Source organism: Rhinatrema bivittatum, chromosome 19, assembly GCF_901001135.1.
Source record: "Rhinatrema bivittatum chromosome 19, aRhiBiv1.1, whole genome shotgun sequence".
NCBI classification, from domain to species: domain Eukaryota; kingdom Metazoa; phylum Chordata; class Amphibia; order Gymnophiona; family Rhinatrematidae; genus Rhinatrema; species Rhinatrema bivittatum.
Genome location: NC_042633.1, coordinates 31,012,309 through 31,035,017, shown reverse-complemented (window position 1 = coordinate 31,035,017; position 22,709 = coordinate 31,012,309). Strand labels below are relative to the sequence as shown.

The window sequence follows — 22,709 nt, the reverse complement described above, 5'->3', positions numbered from 1 at the left end:
CAGGTCCTGATGCTTGGGTCTTGGCCTAAGCTGGAGTCCAGACCCAGCCCTGACAATGAGGTCTGGCTTGGAGGCCGGGTCTAGACACTTGGGCCTTGGCCTGATGGTACGGCCTGGCCTGGAGGGTGGGTCTCAACACCGAGACCTCGGCCCAGAGCCAAGCCCTATGCAAGGGTCCGGCCCAGAGGCTGGGTTCCAATGCTTGGGTCTCATCCTATACCACTGGAAGTAGGCAGCCATGCTGAGGTGGTAAGATGATTTCTAGGACCTGAAAACACTGGGTGCTCTCCTGAAGATGGGTCAATAAATCTGGAGATTGCAAGTCATACCAGAGTAGTCTCAGGTATGCTCACAGGCCCCTTCTTCAGATGTTATACTCTGTGCTGCATAGGGAGGTAGGTTTGTGTGTGCGTGTTTGTGTGTGCGTGTGCACTGGGAAAATTATTCTTGTGGATAGTGAGGAATCTCTTGAAAGAAGGATACATTGCATCCAGGTTGGGATGAGTGAATTGATTCACTGACATTTCCATGCAGCTTTGTGTGCCATAGCAGATTAAAACTTAACAGGTTCAAGAATATGCTGGGAGGTCCTCAGATGATGTGGTCTATGTGTGTGCTCCGATGCACAGTCCTGTAAGACATTGGAAAGGATCACATTTGTTTGGAAACCTCAATCCATTTCTTCATACTTTGGATCACCCACGCTTTTCTCATGAAGGCCATCTTATACAGTGTGCCTTTGCAGTTGTTTGTCCAAATAGCACATGAGTCTTTCTTATTTCTATATGCACAGTAAAGTGGAGGTGGGGATAATGTAGACAGCACAATAAGATGTGTGTTCATATCAGGCTTTACACACTGGGAAGACTTACTGTACAAAATTCAAATATTTCACAACAGGAAGGGTGTGTGCATGTATAATAAAGCAACGCATTGACAAAATTCTATTTGTAGCCTAAGCTGTCTGTAGAAGGAAGTTGTACAGGGAGGTGTCTGTGTGTGTAACATGGGGAAAAGCCACCGAATGTGTCTCTCATGAAGGGACTTATACAGGAAGGCATACCCCTGTGCCCAACTGCTAAACTATCCAGTCCTAGCAATGAAAGATCCTGTATTGCTGTACCTATCCCCTGAGATACCCAGTCAAGTAACATAGCAACTAATGGTATCAAAAGAACAAATTAGTCCAACCATTGGGTTCACTTTCAATTCATCCTCTTTGTGTTGATGACCATATCAATTCTCATTCTCATCCCCCACACTGGCTACCTATCTCCTATGTCTTATACCTAAACTTTCAACCCCTCTCCCAGCACTGACCTCCATATCAGTCACAAGCCTGCTGATAATCAGTTATGGCCCCCAACACCTCCACTGGTAGATCATTTTATTTATTTATTTATTTGTTTATTTTTATATCCCGACATTCAAAACAAGATATCACATCGGTTTACAAAGAACAAAGAGGTTTCTTACATTGGTTTCATAGTACTAAACAGAATGAGACTTATTTACAGGACACAGTATGATTAACAGTAAAAATGAGAACCACTTATTATTATAAAAAAACATTTGTCTAAAATAAACGTACTATATATATTAGCAATATTAAAGTTATAATTAAATTTTAGAACATGTCATCTTTCTTTATGGTGTTTATAAAACCAACACAAAATCACATACAGCTACCAAAAGAAATGAAACCATGTTACAACATATCCAGCCTCTCCATGCTTTTACAAGTTTGTTACCACTCTATGCAGGTCACCCCAATGTTTTTGAAGGTAAACTACAGCTAAACCACTGCTGTTAGGGTAATAACCACTAATAACCACTGCTCGGTACAGATTACCCAAAATTATTTTTGGAAGTCAAATGAAATTTTGTCATTGCTGTTTGGACCAGAATCATTGCCCCATTGAAGTTTCTCCTTACAGTACTAGAGGCAGTGGGTTCTGTTCTCCTGTGTATAATTTACTGAACTATCCAGTCCTACAGGTGAAAGTTTCCATAGCCCTTGAAACAATTGAATAGATCATTCTGTTTTTGAACATTTTACTTAGATTTTATTTCCGTTTTCTACTTTTTCCTACTAAGTGCTCCTTGGTGTTCATCTGTGGATGCAAGAGAATAATATAACACTTTGGAAGAAAGATTAGGAAGAGTAACCCCGCACCAGAAGATAAGATACTAAAGATCTCCACTGCCACCATGTACTTCCCTTGCGTGCTGAGGTAAGTGGGAATGAAAGACAGCCAGACGCTCACAAAGACCAGCATGCTGAAGCTGATGAACTTGGTCTCATTGAAGTTGTCAGGCAATGTCCTTGCCAGGAAGGCGACAATGAAGCTAATGATGGCCAGGAAACCCATATATCCCAGCATACAGTAGAAGAGTATGGTCAACCCATCATTGCACTCAACGATTATCTTCCCACTTTCAGATCTGGTGTTGTACTCAGGAAAGGAAGGATGACTAGAAATCCAATAAGTGCAGATAACCAGTTGGATCAAGGAACAGATAATAATGATAAGGTTAGGTATCTTTGGCCCAACCCATTTTCTGAGCTGATTGTGAGGATTCACAGCCTTAAAGGCAATGATCACTGTAACTGTTTTTGCCAATATGCAAGAGACACTGACAGTGAAGATGATTCCAAATGCGGGCTGGCGGATCATGCAAGTGAACTTCATGGGAAACCCAACAAATGTTAAAGAGCAGAGGAAGCAGAGTGAGAGGCTGCAAAGGAGAAGGTAGCTGAGGCCCCGGTTATTGGCTCTGACAATCGGCGTGTCCTGGAACAGGTAGAAGATGAAGAGGATGAGGATGGTGGCCAAAGACAATATGATAGCAACAGCAGCCAAGGATGCTCCCAAGGGTTCCTGGTAGGACAGGAACTCAATGTCTTTTGGAAGGCACTTGTCTCTATTCTCATTGGGCCATTGGTCTTCCGGGCACGTCCAACATTCAGTTGTATCTGAAAGGGAGGAATGAATCCAGTTATAAGCCCAAGCTTGGGACACAGTGTGTCCATCAATGTATATACTTTATCAAGCTCGTAGATTGTAATTATCCAAGGACATTCTTTATATAAACCCCAGTTTTATTCACATAAGTGACTCTTTGAAAAGAGCCTTAAGGGGAATGCACATAAAAGCATGCATAGAACACCATTTCACTCAAAAGTTTGCCACACAGATGCAAAGTGGATTTAGGTGCATAAATTTGCTTTGAATATTCTGGATAGAGCCTGCAGTTAAAAAAAAGCCCACAGATTTTAAGCCTATGTGGACTGTTTGAAAATGAACCACCGGAAGTTCTGTATGTCTACCTGTATCATTATGACTCCAGTTTTTCCTCTGCCCCTGTTATTTGTACTTTCCACCTATCAGTTGTTAATAGAGGTGTGAATTGTGTGATCGATCATCTTAACGATCGATTTTGGCTGGGGGGGGGGGGAGGGAAATCTTATCATCGTGGGTTTTTTTTTAAAAAATCGTTAAAAATCGTAAATCGGGGGAGGGTGGGAAAACCGGCACACCAAAAAAACCCTAAAACCCACCCCGAACCTTTAAAACAACCCCCCCCCCAAAATGTTTTAAATTACATGGGGTACAGTGGGGGGGTCCCGACGCAATCTCCCTCTCTCTCTGGCCACGGCTGCGTTGAGAAATGGCGCCGGTGGCCCTTTGCCCTTATCATGTGACAGGGCAAAGGTAGCGCCGGCGCCATTTTGAAGACTGGCAGGAGGTCGCTCCCGGACCCCCGCTGGACTTTTGGCAAGTCTTGTGGATGTCAGGAGGCCCCCCCAAGCTGGCCAAAAGTCCCTGGGGGTCCAGCGGGGGTCCGGGGGCGATCTCCTGCACGCGTGACGTCGGGAGCCAGGAACCAAAATGGCGCCGGCGCTACCTTTGCCCTGTCACATGATAAGGGCAAAGGGCCACCAGCGCCATTTCTCAACGCAGCCGTGGCCAGAGAGAGATGGAGATCGCGTCGGGACCCCAGGTAATTTAAAACATTTTGGGGGGGGGTCGGGAGGGTGGGGGATTTGTTTTAAAGGTTCGGGATGGGTTTTAGGGTTTTTTTGGTGTGCCGGTTTTCTCGTGCCCTATTTAACGATACAATACAAATGCCCCTGACGATAAATCGGGGGCATTTGTATTGTATCGTGCACTCTAACGATTTTGGACGATTTTAAAATTATCTGACGATAATTTTAATCGTTCAAAAACGATTCACATCCCTAGTTGTTAATGTAAACTGGCATGATGTTGTATACTAATGTCGGTATATAAAAGTTTCAAAATAAATAAATAATAAATAAATATAAGTTTCATGCCCGGAAACCACATGAATTAATATTATACATCCATGAGGTCAAGACTTCAGTGTCATAAAACTGGAAACATTACCTAGTGACTCAGGGTTTCATTCACTAGAAAGATGCCTTTTATTAAAAGTTCATAAAATTTATCTTGCGATACTCATTTACATGAAACATCAAGATCACAAGATTCTTACTATCACATCGGTGTATTTTTTATGTTGGTCCAATAAAAGAATCCCAGCCTGCAGAGGTGCCCGATTATACAATAATGGACCATAGAAGCTGAGTTGTAGGAACTTGAGTCGGAATAATAAAAGAGAACAGTGAGAATTGAATGCCCCGTTTGGCTCTCCTGACTGTGGGAATCATTCATGGATGGGGTCTGCTCAGGAACAGAGACCTGGGTTTTGATGAGAAATTAGGGTCAGCAAAAAGCTTGTCCCATTGTAACTATGGACCTTCCATTTGTATTCTTTTCTTACAGAAATTGGAACTGCAATTCCTAGCATGCAGTGGGTGTAAAATGAGGACTGGCTCATGGGCAAACTTAGCAATTATCGAATCCAATTGAATTAACCAAACTCATTCATGACAACTCCAGGATGAACTGCATCACAGCCTTGGTATGTTAGAGTCTCCCATTATCTCACAGAAGGACAAGAGGTGGCTCACCTGTTTCATTGGCTATTTCTCCACTGGTGCAAGGGGTGCAGTCAAAGCAGCAGGTGGGCTGACCAAGTCTGGCAGATCTCCTGTACCCAACAGGGCAGCTCTCACTGCAGATAGAATGAGGCATCTGTGAATTATAAAAGGATTAGAACATTATCATGGTTATTATCTGCTTCCAGGGCCAGCGTTTGGGGTTTGCAACCTGTGCAGTTACACGAGGCATCATCCACAAGGGGGCATCGGTACATCCTGTCAATGCAGTTGCAAATGACTTGCTTCTCTCTTGCTAATTTTCTGGGCCTGGCTGCAGGTTTTGTAGTAGTCCACAGGGCTGAAGAACAGTTTGCTGTTCCTGTCACTTCTACTCCCTCTCCTGAGATGGGCTGTTCTGCAGGGCTGAAGATAAGCTGTGGTGACCTCCACATACCACATGTCCAAACACACAAGAATGAAGCCAACAGCTTGTGCTCCTATCTCCCTCCTCTTGCCACCAGCTATTCTCCTTCCTGTACAAATTGGTTCAAACTGTATTTCTGTGCAGAAGAGAGAATAACTGGCAACAAGGAGATGACGTTAGAAACACCGGTCTCTGGATCCTCTCTTATTCCTGTCGAGCTGCCAGGAAATGAGGTCAGAGAGGAAGGGAAGATAAGGTGGAGGCGGGAAAAAGGTAGATGGTCAGGGGAGTTGAAGGGTGAAAGACTTGGTAGAAGAAAGGATAGGTGGGCAGGGAAGAGGAGAATGAAACGGAGTGCGATGAAAGATTAAAGAGGTGTGAAGATGGTTAAAAGGTGAGGGAGAAAGTGATGGGGTTGGGAGAGGGAATGTGGACATTGAGGTTGATGGTAGTAGGATGGAAGATATGGCAGATGATAGGCTGGAAGGCGATGAGTGCAAGGTGATGGAGCAGAATGTATAAAATGAAAGGGTTAGAAGGTGAGGGAGGTGATAGGATGGATGGTGAAAAGTTTTGGAAGAAAATAGGAGAAAAGTATGTAAGTTGAGAGGAAATGGGTGAAGGAGTGGAGAGATGGAAAAGTGAGGGGTTTGGAAGGTGAGGAGAGAGGTGGAAGAAAGACATAAGTAGAAGGTGGAAGGAAGGGCATAAGGTGAGGGGTATGCTGAGGGAGGGAAAGGGCTTTCAGAGAGAAAGAAAGGAGGCAGCTATAACAGTAAAGGAGTCAGAAAGCCAGAGGTGGTGAAAGGAGCAATCCAGCAAGAGAAGCTAGAGGAGGCAATAGAGGGGAGAGTATGGAGGGGCAGGTTTGGGACAGATAAAACTGGAGGGGAAAAAGGAGGGATGAATTCCAGCTATGATGTTATAGTGAGGCAGAGAGAAATGAGAGGACAGGAAAAGATCAATGTGAGAGAGATGTAGGGAAGGAAGAGGACAGGAGGAGAGAGAGAGAGGAGACTCTGAAAAAGGAGTTAGCAGACCAATAACAGGAAAGCAGAAAAAAGAGATGAGGACCAATGGGAATAGAAAAATGAAGGGGTAGATTTTACAAAAGTACGCCCGCGAGTACTTTTGTTCGCGCACCAGGCGCAAACAAGAGTACGCTGGATTTTAATTTATACGCGCGTAGCTTTTAAAATCCGGGGTTGGCGCACGCAAGGCTGTGCAAATTCGGCAGCCTGTGCAGGCCAAGCCGCTCAGCCTGCCTCCGTTCTGATCTTGGGCCGCGCGATTTCCCGGTCCGGGAGCAGTTTCGGAGGCCTCGGCCATGCCCCTGAAATGCCCCCAGGCCGAAACCACGCCCATGGCCCCGCCCCTGGATGACGCGCTGCCATGACACGCCCCCCAACACAGACCCCCAGGAAATCCCCGGGACTTACGCGCGTCCCGGGGCTTGCGCACGCAGGGGAAATTGGGGCAGATTTTCAGGGGGTACGTGCGTATCCCTTTGAAAATCTGCCCCAAAATGTCCTGACAACAATGGTAGAATTAAAGCATTTTATTGTCTGTTTGGTGAATAGAACATGTCAACTTTGAAAATGTGCTTTTCTGATACCTTTGTATTTTGCACAATAGAAGTGGAAATACATTTTTTTTCTATTTCTCTGGTGTTGCTCTGCATACAGAATCTGGTTCTTGGGGTTTCTACTTCAGTTTTAGCTTGCATGTTTCTATTTCTAATTTCAGTCACTTATTCTATGTTTTTTGAGGATCTATCTGTGCTCTGTATGTGTGATACAGGTCAGATATTCTGATAATATATCTTCTACTATGAGCCAATTGATCTTTATCTGCCATCATCAACTGCATTAGTATGTCACTCCTCACCTGGTTATTTTGGTTCCATAAGATGGCAGTGATATTCAGACTGATTTCATCCCCCGGGGCTTCCCTGGCATCATATCTACCCACTTTTATTACTTCATAGGTGTCATCCGGGTGTATCTGGATATTCAAGATGTCAAAGACAGCAGGCACATCTCCATTCTCATCAAAGTAGACTTCCTCTTTGGACTCTGTTTCAAAATGCACAACCTTCAGATAATGGAGGACCTGTAGATTTCAGTGATGAAAGAAAAACATTTTACTGAATAAGTAGCTGATCTCTGCAACTTTATTCTAACATTATGGGTTTCCCTAAGGACAATCACATCTGCTTCTATTCCACCGGTTGCCCATTTTCCCCTGTTTTTTTTTCCAACTTCTCAGTCATCCAGCTAGATTTGCCACCTCACCCAGATGAACCCAGATAGCTTGATCCAGTCCTGGTCATGCCAAACTGCATGCCTGGAATTGTAATTCTGATTTCTATGAGAAATGTAGGAATATATTTTCATGCATGCAACTGGACTGAATCAGTCTGTTCAGACTGACCTGGGAGAGCTGGTAACCCTACCTCAACCTCTACCTTCTACTTTCAGAGCAGCACCAGCACTGGCCATGGGGATAAGGAGAATGTGCTGCACTCTTTGTTCCTATGTTTTCCCCTCCTCTTCCTCTACCTTACGCAGTGTAGGGTGGGAGGGGAAGGGGCAAGAAAGCAATATTCCTTCTAAGTCACATGTGTGTGCGCCCAACTACAACTTTAATCAAGACATAACTTCTGTGTCTACAAGCAGATCAAGACTTGTCTACTTTCTCATTTCATTTCAAGCTTATCTGCAGCCATTCTAGTAAGTCACCCCACCCACATGCCTCTGGCAGCCACATGATGTGAGGCTCCATATTAGGAATTACCATCCAGGAAAAGGACCTGGGCATCATAGTGGCACGGCGGTGCGACTAGCGCAGGACCGCCCCCCCGGGTCTACTCCCCGCCCCTCATTACCTAAAGTATCGCAGGCCTGCGATACTTTAGAAAATGAGGCCCACAGTCTCCAAAGGGCATGAATGAAGAACTTGATTTGATAGCGTTATTATGAACGTAGGTGATCAACCTCTGGTAGGTAAACACACCTCTGAAGTAATTTGACTGATTTAAATTTTCCTCCATGTTATGATTGGTTGTTTCAATTTATCTTGAATTTTATTGGTGGAGAATGAGTCACCTGAACAGGTATATAAGATACTGATGCGAGTGTCCATAGATTAGAGCTAGAACAGCATTTGGGAGTGAAAACATGAGAGTATACGTGACACTGAGCAAGGTTGTGTTCTTGTGAAGAGCAACATCCCCTGAAGAAAGACTGATGTCTGACACATGGTCTCGTCCGGAGGGCAGTAAGCTTTATGAAGAATGTATAATGTATCACTCTTGTAGTACCAATGGAAAATCAAGGAAAGCCTTGTTTTGTTTAGAAGACATGAGGCGTTCATGATGTTTATATCAATACAGCAAGCACATGCATGGACATTTTTAAATAGTGAATGATATGTGCACATTTTTAAAGTGCTTTATAAAAATGAAATAAATATAGATTTGTTTTTTCAACATGATGAAAATATCAGCCTAATTGGAAGGAGGTTGGTGGTTAATGATTATAGAGATTTATACAGTACATTACTGGATGTTAATGGATAATATATGAAACCTACAACCTCATCTAACAACAAATTTATCTATTCACCAATTTGTGCATACATATGAAGTTGTGTGAATTAGAAGATTAATATCGATATAAAAAATTTAAAAAATCATCTTGGGCAAGATGGCCACCGAGGAGTGAACGGAATCATAGCGCTCTCGAGGTGAGCTTAATTTCGTGGCTTAATATTTCCTGAACAATTTGATTTTCCTCGCGGCATTATGCCCCACACAAAACGTAAAGCTAAAGTTAAAAATATTACTTTAACTCTGGTTCCGCTAACCAGGTAGCCTCGGATAGAGGAGGCGTTTTCCGGACTGGTGGCTTTAACGCCGGAGAGAGGGGCCGCTGGAGGCCTCAGTGACGAGCAGACCCTGAGCTCCCAGGCCACGGAGATCTCATTGAGCCCCGGCGCGCCAATTGCCCCAGCTCCACCGAGTGAGAGGAAAGATCTGGATGTAATACCATCTGCTCTGCATGTAATGAAATCAGGAACTTCCACGGAGGTAGAACCCCAGAGAGGGAACGAGGAAAGCTTGTCGCCCTCGGAGAGCCCTGATGGATCGGGCTCCAGGGGTCAACCGGAGGAGGTGCTGCATCGAGCTGTTGTGGGTGCTAACCCCCTGCAGGATGAGAGAGATGAAGGGAATATTTGAGTGATCTGTGAGGTCTCTAAATCTATGACCTCTAAAACAACGTTGGAAGAAATTTTAAAAGCTATTTCTTCAATGGAGAAGGCGATAGTCTCCCTAACCAGCATGGTAAAAGAGAGTATTTCAAAAAATCAGGTCTTGGAAGGAAGAGTTGAGAAGATAGAGACTGAAATTGGAGGGATAGAAAAAAAGTTAACCAATGTGGAAAATATACAAGCGAATTTAATAAAATCTGAGAATTATCAAAAGGAGAAAATGGAAATATTAGAGAACCAGCTGAGAAGAAACAACATAAGGATTATCAATTTTCCTAAAATGCATTTATTATCTCATCGTGAACTGTTCAGAAGTTATCTTTTGAATATGTTAAAATTTGCTGAAAAAGATTTGCCAAAAATTGAAAAGATATATTATTGTGCTCAGGCTGTTGGTGAAATAAATAATGAGGAACAAAGGCGAAATCAAGAAGCCACATTTGATTTAACTGCAATTTTGGAACAATCCCAAGAACTTGTTGTTGAAGATAGAGCAACGCTGTTTATTCAACTTTCTACCCCTTCAGAAAGAGATTTAATCCTGAGAACATTTTTTCGAAATCAAACTTTAAAATTCTATGGATATCCGATAAAAATCTTCCCGGATTTCACTAAGAACACTCAAATTAAGAGAAAAAAATTCCTTGAGATGAGGGAGGAAGCAAGGGTGAAAGGAGCTAAGTATTCTCTACGTTTGCCATGTATATTTATTTATTTATTTAAAGGCTTTTTTATACCGGCATTCATGATAAAATCACATCATGCTGGTTTACATAAAACAAGGGGGAGTGATAACATTGAACGAAAAACAGGTGTTGAGAGGCAGAAGAGTAAGTTACAATAAAACAAGGGAGATTGGAACTAGGAGAAGAAGAAGAGTAGAAACAATAATTTAGGCAGTAACAATGAGAGGAATTATTTACATGGTGTTGAGAGGAAATTTACAAGTTGATGTTGTCTGTCTGGTAATAAAGTTAGGAGAGTCAGTTGTGATCAGGAAAGGCTTGCCTAAAAAACCATGTCATATGTGTGGTGGTATTTAACAATGCTAGATATATATTTAGAGAACCAGAGCAACTACGTGTATTTCTAGACTCTCACTCACAAGAACCTACAGGGGGAGGGTTGGTGTAAGTAGAGATAAGACCAGTTAACTCCAAGGCTTTTAATAAATCTTGTGTTTAATTACCTGTATATTCTGCTTATATAACATCTTGTCCCCCCAGATTGCCTGTATTAACATCTAGATAAGGGTTTATATAATTATTTTGCCTGATTGTAATAGGTGTTATGTTTTGAAATTTCCTAATATATAACCCTATACTAGATGTACTTTAACTGAACCTAATAGTTCTGTATATCCTTTGTTATTGTTGGAAATGAATAAAAATTATAAAAAAAAAAATAAAATTATCTTACTGAGATAAGAAGTTGTTGGGTATTTAGAGCTTTTTATTTCAGGCACAAACACTAAAGAAAATACCACAGTATTTCACTGCTCCTCCAAACCATTTAAGTCCTAAAATTTTCCAAAGCATTACTCACTGATCCTCTTTAGCTGGCAGCAAAATCTTCCTCTTTTCTCAGTACTCCCACATGAATGAGAGTTACTGAGCTATTCCCCCGCAATATAGTCCCCTGCCATCTTGACTACATACATTTAGCCAGTTTTATCAATGTTTAATTTGATATGTAAATAGTAAGTTTATCCACTAGATAAAGTCAACACTGTCCCCAAACAATAGTAGGTATGAGTGGAAATCAAAACAATGCTGCCATATACCACCTCAAGCACAATAATTCATATTTAGTTATAAAAAGACCATCATAATAGGGACGGTCTTTTAATAACTATATATGAATTATTGTGCTTGAGGTGGTATATAGCAGAATAGTAAGTTTATGCCTTCTCCCTGGACTTTGCAAGCTTTCATGCAGTGAAGAAACCAGTAATATATTGTCTGACCATCAGCATGTATAGTTCCAACCCTCTAAAGTTTAAACATCAGCAGGACCTTGTTTATATATTTAGCATATTAAAAAATCCAGTTATTATTATCAATACCTGCCATGGTTTGATATTATGAATCTTGGTGTATAATCCAAAAGTGTCTTCCATGAGTCTATCTGAAATCATGTTGTGCAGAGCATGTGCATAGACATAAACAGCCAGGTAAGCATGATGGGTACCGCTTAAATCATTCAACTGAAAGATCGCTGGGTCCAGTGCTTTCAGGTCCTCTTCACCTGTGCATGGGATAATGTTATCTTCTGTCACCGTATGAGTCAAGTTTTGTCCCTCCCACTGACACCCAAATGCCTTTTCCCAGAACAGTTTGGCGAAGGAGTCCCTTGGGTGTGCAGAAGGCCAAATATTGTATAAGAAATTAGTGAAGTGGGGGATGTCACTGGTGGTTCCAATGAACACCAAGCTGCCATTGAGCAGCCTCCAGGACTCCCTGGTGAACATATGAGGGTCGACGGCAAATGAAGCTGAGAAGACCCAGACCTTGGCACTAATGTTCCTGAGGGAATGGAGCTCCAGGATAGGCTTGAGGTGCATTTTGAAACAGAGGCACACAATCACACTCGCTGAGGACTGGTGAATCACCTCTGCCACTTTCACCAGCCTCTCACTGGGGTAGCGATCATCAATCTTCTCGAGAAAAGCCACACAGCCACCATTCTCCACCACCTCCTGCCGTAACTTCTGGCTTTGCAGGCTGGTAATATCTGCATTGGAAAATAAGATTCCCACCCATGTCCAGTTGAAGTGGTGGAGAAACTGAGCAATAGCCCATGGCAGTAGGGTGGCTGCAGGGTAGATGCGTAGGAAAGATGGAAAATGGAGCTTATCACTCAGCATTGGGTGCTGTGCTGAAATGCTGATCTGAAAAGAAAGATTTCCATCATCTTTCTCATATATATCCACAGGGGGCATAACACATACTAGTGACTTGGTGAGAAATGGTCAGAGTTTTTTAAGAGTTTCCATTTCATCTAGAGTATGAAAGCCCTTCCTGGGCTTTGCCTCCTTAGATCAATGGATCTGTAGTTTCAGTTTCCCTAAGAAAAGAAGGAACTGAAAGTCCATGAATGCAATGACGGAGTAACTAGGACTGTGAAGATAAAACAAAATCAAGTAGTAAGCCAACAGCTCTTTGAGTGAAACATAGAGACATTTCATACCTGTGGGATCTTGAAAACTCCTAGAATCCTGGCCATGACCTCAGACACTGAAGAGAAGGTCTCCCCGATGAATCCTGCCAGGGTCAGGTGAGCCTCACACTTATAATTCGGGACTGTTCTATTCCTCCCAGACATGAGCTGCAGAATCTCCTGGAGAGCAACTACCTCTGAAAAACAGGAGTCCATGAACCGGAAGCCCAGGGTGAGGTTTGGCAGCAGATGCTGGTTCTGGTTAATTTCTTCTATAGCAAACATGATGGCCAATATGTCACGGTAATACCGGATCTGAAATCTGGTGGGAATAAACAACCTGCTGTCATCATATTATTTCACCATTTATTTATTTTAACTTTTATCCTGCCTTAGCCAGAAAGGCTCAAAGTAGTTTGTAATTAAAAATAAATCAAATCATCCGACTTTGAGGGTCTGTGGGCAGTTCTTGCCTCCCGCCAGCAGAAGCTCTCAGTGGGCTATGTCTGCAAGCTGTCTAGCCCTCTAAGCTATTTAGGTTGGAAGTCCTGTTGGCGGCTGTGTTCTTGGAACACTATTTCACATCATACAACTCGCCTCAGCTTGGGTCCAAGTTTGTTCCTAGATCTGGTCCTTCATGTGACTCTTCTTCTAGTCCAGGGGTGGCCACTTCACTCCTCAAAAGCCACGAGCAAGCCTGGTGTTCAGGATATTTACAATGAATATGCATGAGAGATTTGCATGCACTGCCTCCATTGTATGCAAATCTGTTTCATGCATATTCATTATAGACATCCTGAAAACCAGGCCTGTTTGTGGCTCTTGAGGACTGGAGTTGGCCACCCGTGTTCTGGTCTTGTGTGGCCCTAATCTGTACCTTCTGCTTTGTTTGATCCTCTATAATTGGCCTTAGCTGTGACTTTGTATGCCCTGTCCTGTTTGATTACTTGTTTGTGTCACTAATCTGTGACCTTTCTCTCTCCGTTGTTTTTCTCGTTTTGTCTATTTCTCCTCATCTCTGTTTCTTGTCTGCTTTTGCATCAATCCTGCCTTAGTAAGTGCTAACACCTCTGAAAGACCAGTCAGAAGAGCTTACAAAGGCTCTCTGCATGCCCCCCCTACTAAATCTTCTCTAAGCAAATGAGCGTTATCTACATCAGGGCCGACTCTATGGAACACTCTCCCACCAGACCTCCATCAAGAACATTTATTTATTATTTATTTAAAATTTTTATATACCGGCATTCATGTTGCAAACACATCATGCCGGTTTACATATAACAGGGGTGTACAGTAAACAATTCAATAACCTATTTGTGTAGAAGGAAGCAGTTACAAATAACAAGGTAATAGAACTGGGAGGAGAGAAGAAAAGAGAGAGAATAACATTAGGTATAGGTATTTACATTAGTAATAACATTTTTACATGTGGAAGTGGTAGAATCTGGCTGAATAGAATTAATCGGTGTCCGGGAAAGCTTTTTTAAACAGCCAGGTCTTAAGTCTCTTCCTGAAGGTTGGGAGGCTGGGCTCCTGTCTAAGGTCCGGTGGGATGGAGTTCCATAGAAGGGGGCCGGCTGTTGAAAAGGCCCGATCTCTCAAGGTAATGTGTTTGGTAGTTTTGGCTGGGGGCACTTGAAGAGATCCTCTGAGTGTGTCTCTTGTTGGTCTGGAGGAGTTATAAATTTGGAATGGGACTTGTAAGTCGAGTGGGGTGTGTTGATGGATGGTTTTGTATATTATGGAAAGAGATTTGTAGAGGATTCTAAAGTGAACAGGCAACCAGTGGAGATCTTTTAGGATTGGAGATATATGGTCCCTCCTCCTGGAGTTTGTCAGTAATCTTGCCGCAGCGTTTTGTAACATCTGGAGGGGTCTAGTATAGGAGGAAGGTAGGCCCAGAAGGAAAGACTTAAAAACTTGGCTTTTCAGTCAAACTTTCCCTGAAAACCCAAGTTCTCTTTGACGCAGGTCCTAGAATATGGACCAAGGCTCAAGGCCAACAGTTAATGGGCATACTGAACTATCTCTTCACAGCCCCCCCAGGATCCATTCTAATTTTAAATCAAGTATTTATATTTATTTCATTTTATTTATTTTATTTCTATTTATTTATCCTCAGTTTTGTATTAATTCCGTGTTGAAGCTGCTCTCGGTTTGTTATGGTTCCTTGTTTCCAAATGTTTTTGAATGTTATAATTCGCTAATGTTCATTGTTTAATGTATCGCCTCCCAGCGAAAGTTCTGTTCCAATGTAAACCGGTGTGATCTGTATTCATTATAGGAATGTCGGTTATATAAAAATTCAAAATAAATAAATAAAATAGTAAGTGTGTTTCATTCCCAGCCCTTGGTATGTGTCTCTTCCAGTTGAAGTTCTTCTGCTGGCCACCAGCTCAGCCCGAGGGGAAGGTGTCCAGTACACGCAGACGATCTTGATTGTTTTGCATCCAGTCCTTCTCCAGTCCCAGGGGTTAAAAAAAACGGCAGTAGAGCGTGACACAAGCAAAATATACTTCAGAAAACTAAAATAAGTGTTAAAAAATAAACAGAGAAAGCTAGAAAAATCCTTCATTGACTAAAACATTATAACAATTTAAAAGCAATCAAACTAAAACAAATAAAACTAAAGCTTCCCAAACAGAAAATATAAAATCAGCCAGCATAGTATATTGAAATTGATGACACAATTCTTAGTGGTAAAAAAATTGATCAGTGGCAAATGTTCATAAAATAGATTTAAATACTGCAGAAACAGCCATATTTAGAACATGCTGTGTCAACAGAATCCTCCCTCCTTTCTAATGACCATAAAAGCGTTGTATAGAACCCAACATTGGCCAGATATTTCATTGGCTTGTGGTCTTACTGTAGAGGTTTCACATGTGCGTAGATAAGAACCTAAGAAGTGCCAAATTAGGTCGTATCAGTAGACCATCAAGCCTAGTATCTAATGGCTGACAGTGGCCTTGCATCACATTTACCTCTCTGACTAAGAACTCATTTCATTGCTAATTGACTGCCCAGTTATTCTGTCCACATTAACAATACATCTTTGCTGTCAGCCACAGATTTCTCTTTATCTAGGACAATCTTTATTATTTATTTGACTTATATTCTGCTTTTCAGGCACTTCAAAGCAGATCATTCAGGTACTGTAGATAATTCCCTGTCCCCGGTGGGCTCACAGTCTATGCGCCAGATCCATTAAGGCTTTTCTCCCATTTTGTGTCCAAGGCAAATGACCTTAGTGAAGGAATAGAGGGTGCGGTGACTTGCTCAAGGTCACAAGGAGTGGCAACGGGATTTGAACCCTGATTTGTTGCCGTCTTCATTTGTGTGATACCATTTTAAGTACAAAATCATAGAAGAACCTCACTTATTTCCCTCCAGAATGCTCCTTTCCTAAGTCTAACTTCAAAACTCTGTAATAATCTAAGTAGCCAACAAAATTATTGTAGCCGTTACCCAGTCGCTTGGGGCCCTTGAGTAGCCTGCCAGACAGACTCAGTGCCTGCGTTTCCACTAGCAATTACTATTACAGAATTTGCCAGAGAGGCCCAGAGGCTAAATTAATTCTTTCATTACAGTCTGATCTAAATAGCTGCCATTACAGTGCAATCTTCCAGACAAACCCGGCCTGTTTTTCCCATAGAACTTCAAATATTTCATATTTTACCTCTTTACCATTCATTCTGGCAGCCCCAACACTGCCAGAAATGAATGACCCTCGATGCTTATCCCATGTGCTCTTAAACTTTGTTGCTGTTTAAGTTCTCTCTACCCTCCAGGGAAGGGCGATCCACATGCTCAGCACCCTTCATTGCTCCTTGGTCTACCTCTTCAGATTCTAAAATCATGCATGATGTTTAATGGCAGAATTTATTGATTAATACATTGATTAACTGATTAGCTACTGAAGACTGATGATTAACATTTTAAAACGAAATGCATACTAGATTAAAGGTTAACTATTTAGGGGTCCATGTATAAAGTACATTGTATTTAATGCATGCGTCAACATGGGTTAAAACGCCTTCAATGCAAGCATTGTGTAATGTGCATTTACTAACATTGCCAAAAATGACTGAATTAAAATTAACATGAATGTTTTAACATGGACACCTAATTTAAATATGTAAGTAGTATGGTAGTGAGCTCATTATCCAATACAATGGTTTGGCCATTTCGAACATAAATTGAATTACACCTCTGGCGATGAAGTTAAATGCCAGTAGAGTATCCAGGTCAGTTTGCTAGCATTTAACAAGGGGGAGGTAATGGCCGTCACCTCCCAACCCTGTAGGGACCCATGAATCCTTATACCTACTTTTTCTGTCAGTACTTTTTTCCTTCAAAACATTGTAATAGTTTTGAAAATATAAAATGATGTGCATTGTTCCCTCCTCCAACCTATCCCTAACCCCAGCAATGCCGCTGCCCCTTGCAGGCCTGTACTTCTAGCCTCATGGAGGGTGGGCAATTTAATTAATTTGCATTTATGAACTACTTATCAAATTCATAGATACGCTTCAGGAAGAAAGTACGAGCAAAGGGAAGGATACAATTATGGTGTGCATGATTCGTTTCTTTCATTTTTGGACAGTTTTTGGTGGGCTTTATTTTTTGCTTACATTCAAATGTATTCATTTCAGAAAATATTGTGCTTTATTTAGAATGAAATATAAGCAACATTTTGGGCGGGTTTCAGGGCATTTTTAAAAAAAAATAATTTTAAATTTAATGAAATGAAACAAAATGGCCATTGTGTTGCTATTAATTTTTAAATAGATGATCCTCAATATCAATAAGTAATATCGATTATAATCGGTTTGTCATTCTTTGAGGGTTATTCCCCTGTTCAGTGAAAGCATGCCAGTGTGAAACCTTTTTTTTAAAGAAGCTTCTCTTAGATCCTAGTGATTTAACCAGCTAGCGCCCAATCTTCTCTTGGACATTTCTTGTGAAAGTGATTGAAGATCTGCTTTAAAAGTACTAAATTATTTTAGGAATGACCATGCACTTCTCCATCAAGTTCAACTTGGTTTCCATAGTGGATTCCTACCCACATTTCAGGAATCAAATATGAAAACAGATGGCTAGAAGTGTCTTTCAGGAATGTCTGGGCACCTAACCTTACCTACAGCATTGAGATTAACAACTGAAAAAAAGCAATTTAAAGCTGATTTAAAAACTTGGCTGTTTAAATGCGCATTTGCAGAATATGAATCAGCTAACCAGCATGACCAGAAATAAGCAAACCATTCTGATGAGCTATTCCCTATATTTTAGTTTAATTGTATCTTAGTGTTTTATGATTATGCTATTTATTTAATCTATGATTTTATCTTTCTTAACAGCTAATTTATTCTTTTACCTTATATAGTTTTAGCTGTTACTATTTATGATTATTGTATTTCTAATCTTTTTATTATGTGTAAACCGATGTGAAGGCTTGTCTGATGTGTCGGTATATAAAAACCAATAAACTAAAACTAAACTAAACTAACTCTAAATCAGGCAGCTAGATCTTTTGAATATTAGTCTCTCTGCTATCATGTACTTGTGTGTGTCCAGTCAGCGCTGTGTATGTCTAGCAGGGCTTTAGAAATGATGTGGAATAGCAGTATTAATGATATTAATAATAGCTTATGAGGACAGATTTCAAATCAATATACACAGGGTAATAGTGATTGAGCTTGCACAGAAAAAGTAGCTGAAATTTAAGATATTTTCTACAAGCAAACAAATGGATAGGCAATGTGAAAATCTGGGTATATTGAAGAAATTCTAAATTTCACTCACTGAATTATCCTGTTGTGCCAAATCATGCCACATCTGGTGACATAAAGAGAACCAAACTAAAAGTCATCTGAAGATGACTTTGTGACCTGGGCCCCAGGTCCTTTCATGGATAAGAATGAAATTTAAAAAATTAACTTCCCACATGGGGTGTCTTACCCCTCACAGCGTGCTGGCTTAGGGGGGTCTCTGAAGTCAAGGACTGGGTAAACCACCCTAGTGTGAGCCAAATTAATCACTCCAAGGACAAAGTCTCCATCCATGGTGAAAGGGGTCATCTTCTGGAGCTCCAGCTTGCATCCTGGCACTGAGGCTTTTCCCATGGCAGCAGCCAGCAGCAGAAGACTCAGCAAATCAGGTCTCATTTCTTTGCCTTCATTCACAAAGCCCTTACTTTCATTATAGAAAGAAATGAAAAAAAAAAAAAAGAATGGAACAAATTAAGTACAGACACAAAAGCAGAGAAAAATCAAACACACAAAGTGAGCTCTAAAAAGAAGAGACAAGGAAAGACTCAAAAAAGATGAAAAACATAAAGTGAAGCAAGAGAGAAGTGACAATGAATGAAATAGCTGTAGTGAGATCCACCTCAGAGAGCAGGATCTGGAGAAGAAAGACCCAGGAAAGCAGAAGAAGAAGGTTACATAAATATGGTTTGAAATATGGAGAAGAGGTTTCTAAATAGGTTCCAACCTATGAAAAACTCTGCAACAGATCTTTGTTTGGAGGCAATGAGTTTATATCTTCTTTGCCTGGGGGTTGTTTCACTGACCCTGCAGTGGTGCAACTACAATTAAGCAACGTGGTACCCAGATGCCTTCCTACGCTCATTACGTGATGAGTAGGTGCGTGAGTTATAATAACGGGTCCTGCTGATAATCACAGCCTGACGTGTCCTCTGAGATGTTTGGGAGGAAGCACACAAATTTGTCCTAATTTCAGGTTCTTTATTTTTTTTCTTGTCATTTTAGATATAGGATGATTAACTCTATGTGTTCAATAAGGACAAATTCCAACATTGATATATGGAAAGATTTCAATGAGATATTTGGAGATTACAAGGATCCCAAAAATTTAGCCTTGATTTTCGAAGCAGCTTGCACAGATTAAAATCAGTTTTTGGCATGATAGTGGCATTTTGAAAAGCAATCAGGGGCACATAATAGAATGTGCATATCCCGGTTCCTTAAGTGCTTTTGTGTACACTCAAGAGGGGCATTCTGGGTGGTGGAATTGAGGCAGAGTTGTGTCTTACATGTATGTTCGTTTTTATTTTAAACTGTATGGACATTATTTACCATGTGCAAGTTGTGCTCTGCTTTGATAGGATAATTTGTGCATGTACTTGGCCAATTAACTGAGGATTTTCAAAAATGTATGCACGTTAAGTTGAGATTGAAAATATTCGGCAAAGCCTTTGTGTAGAGTATGCATATAGATTTTACCACTATGTGGGCTAGTATAAAATAACTCTTACTACAGAGAATTGAAAATGAACTTCTTTGTATAGAGAATCTAAGAACCAAGCTCAGTGATATAGGCCTTGTAGAGATGTGCTATCATTTGCTTAATTTCAGTTTCACTAGGGTGTGCTCATACAGTAACTTTAAAACACGTATGCAGTGCTCGCAGAGAAGTCTGCGAGTATGCGAGGAGTAATGCACCAGCTTGGAGATACACTGGAAGCACCATGTGGCTGGCTGTTAGTGGTCGGAGGTCACTGGTGGGTAAAAGCACTTGGAGAGAAGAGATTCACAGGAACTGATAAGCAGCAGAGATTCTGGAAGCAGCAGAAGAGACTGGGAGATGTGATCAAATTGAACAGTTGGATGTTTCTGCACCACATTAGTAAGACAAATGCACTCATTCTCATTCAAGAGGAACAGGGTTGCAGGCTAAACCTCAGTGGAAGGAAACAAGGCTTCAGCCATACTTCTAGTAGGCCATTACTCATGGGCATGAAGAAGGTTCTCCATGCTTATTAGGAGAAGGAAACCCCAGAGAGCTAACACCTCTAGTCATTAGGATGAAGGACATTAGTAGCTTGTTCACCACTAGTCCCAGTGAGGCTCAGTATGGGCTCATTCCAGCAGAATTCTGGAGTGTCTTCTACACTTGACGCAAGCCCTGGCTCTTGTTCAGATTCAAGCTCAGGCTCATTTGGCAGTAGCATTGGCTGAGACTCTAGAATTAAGCACCAGCTCTGGCTGCTGATTACAGTCACTGGTGTACATCCAATGATCAAGGCTGAATGGTTTGCCAGGAAGACTTGACAAGGGCCTTTCTTCCTGGGTAGTAAATAGTTCTTTCTTTGGAATAACTTGAACAGGATGAAGTCACCATGCTGGACCTTCGTAGTTGGTCGGTGCCATCAGAGCTACTGCAGTTTTGGAGTGTTGAGTCTTCAGCTGATACTGCAACTGGAAGACAAAATATGTTATCAGTTTGTCATGGTCAATGTTCATGCCTATTGGTAATTTGGGCAATATGGCAGTGGGCACAGTGCAACAGTTCAGGAGGAACAAGTTTATGTTTATGGCTTGCCATATTTCTGACATTCATCAATGCAAGTGTGAGAAGTCTCAGCAGTAATCTTGGCCAACTTAATTTTTCTTCTTGGATACCAATGATAATGAAGTTTCACTCTTAGTGTGTGACCTACTCTCTTCACCATGTCTCCAATAAAAATGTGTACTTCTATTATTTCAATGCACTTGGGAATACCGAATCTGAGAATCAATTCCATTACTGATTTCTTTGCAGTAGCCTCAGCATCGGACTTAGCCAAGGGATGCTTCTATCCATTCATTAAACATACACAGGATTATCAATACATATTTATTTTGCATGATTTGTGGCATTTCTATAAAGTATATTTGAAGTTTCACAAATGGGCCCCCGGGAGTGATCATAAATAAGAGTGCAATCTGTAATCTTTTACCCATATTATGCACTACGTCTTTTAGCCACCTTATTCTGTAATAATACTTCTCTTTGGGCAAAACTGTTCTTGGGAAAAATTGTTCTTGAACCTCATAAATCACCATAAATACACCCCAACCCCAGTTACCCAAGACCTTTTAGACCCTTCAGAAATGGCTCGATCCTTTTATTTTATGACTTACAAGTCATCCATAGCAGAAATAAAGTTACGCAGCAGGGGACTCGGTGTGTGCAAGTATTTACGTGCACATCTCTTGGCCAGGCCCAAGCCTTTAACCTTTTTGAAACGTTTTGAGATGTGCGTATCGTGACATTTACGTGCGTATCTGGGTACATTTTACATACGGTCCTAATTAATGCGCTCGCCGGGCTTTTAAAATTCACCTTTAATAGTAGAAAGGAAAAGGTGCTGCTGATTGCCCCTGACTCAATGTTGCATGGAAAGTCACACAACAAGCCAACAAGACAGTGAGAGATGGACGCCTCATCAACAGAGATAAGTGGACATCACTCTGTAGATGAAGATGACAAACATGATTAGAATTGTAATTTATATTTGAAAAGCTTTTAGGCTAATTATTGTTACCAAAGAAAGTATAAAGTGATATGTACAAAGCCCCTGAAAAGGTTTTAAAGAACAGAAGAAAAGGTTAACCAACAAACCACATGAGGTTTATCTAACACAGGTTGAACAAACCAAGGAAGTACCTGAAGAGTGAAGAGTGCCCATGTAAAAGATATTTTTGACCAGAAACAGACACAAAATGCACAGAATGAAGTAGCTAGGAGTTCAGAGTCAGAAGTATAAGACAGGCACATAAAAAGAATTCCTACGAATATAAGAAAAGCTTGAAAAAGAATTGAACAACCAAACAAATTCTTACAAAAACAAATCATTTGATGCCAAAGCAAAAGGTAAAACAGGTACTGTCAGCACAGTTCAGATTTTCATTTCATTTATTAAATTTTATAAACCGCCTGTAAAAACATGTTATCCGGATGGGTACAAAATAAAACATGCATAATTCTAATTACGAAAAAAATAACACATAATTCAATAAAAATACATAATTATTAAATCTGTAAAAACGTGACAAACTGATGTAAATAGATTATAAAAACAATTACATTAAACAAATA

The 22,709-nt window shown here is 41.0% G+C and overlaps 1 protein-coding gene across 1 annotated transcript; it reads right to left on the bottom strand.

The window, feature by feature from the left end:
- Positions 1–2,066: 2,066 nt before the first annotated feature.
- LOC115080343 (vomeronasal type-2 receptor 26-like) lies at positions 2,067–18,991 on the bottom strand. The gene is made up of 6 exons (XM_029584492.1): positions 18,786–18,991; positions 12,855–13,146; positions 11,731–12,621; positions 7,281–7,505; positions 5,000–5,123; positions 2,067–2,977 (listed from the first exon to the last, which is right to left on the bottom strand). The coding sequence occupies exons 1-6, from the start codon at positions 18,989–18,991 to the stop codon at positions 2,067–2,069; spliced, it is 2,649 nt and encodes an 882-aa protein (XP_029440352.1).
- Positions 18,992–22,709: the final 3,718 nt, after the last annotated feature.

Coding starts and splice junctions, on each gene's coding strand:
- LOC115080343 (XM_029584492.1), bottom strand. CDS start 18,991: ATGAGACCTGATTTGCTGAGTCTTCTGCTGCTGGCTGCTGCCATGGGA. Junction 7,506..11,730: donor ATAATATCAAACCATGGCAG/GTATTGATAATA, acceptor TGAAATCTACAG/GTCCTCCATTATCTGAAGGT. Junction 5,124..7,280: donor TATGGAACCAAAATAACCAG/GTGAGGAGTGAC, acceptor TATAATTCACAG/ATGCCTCATTCTATCTGCAG.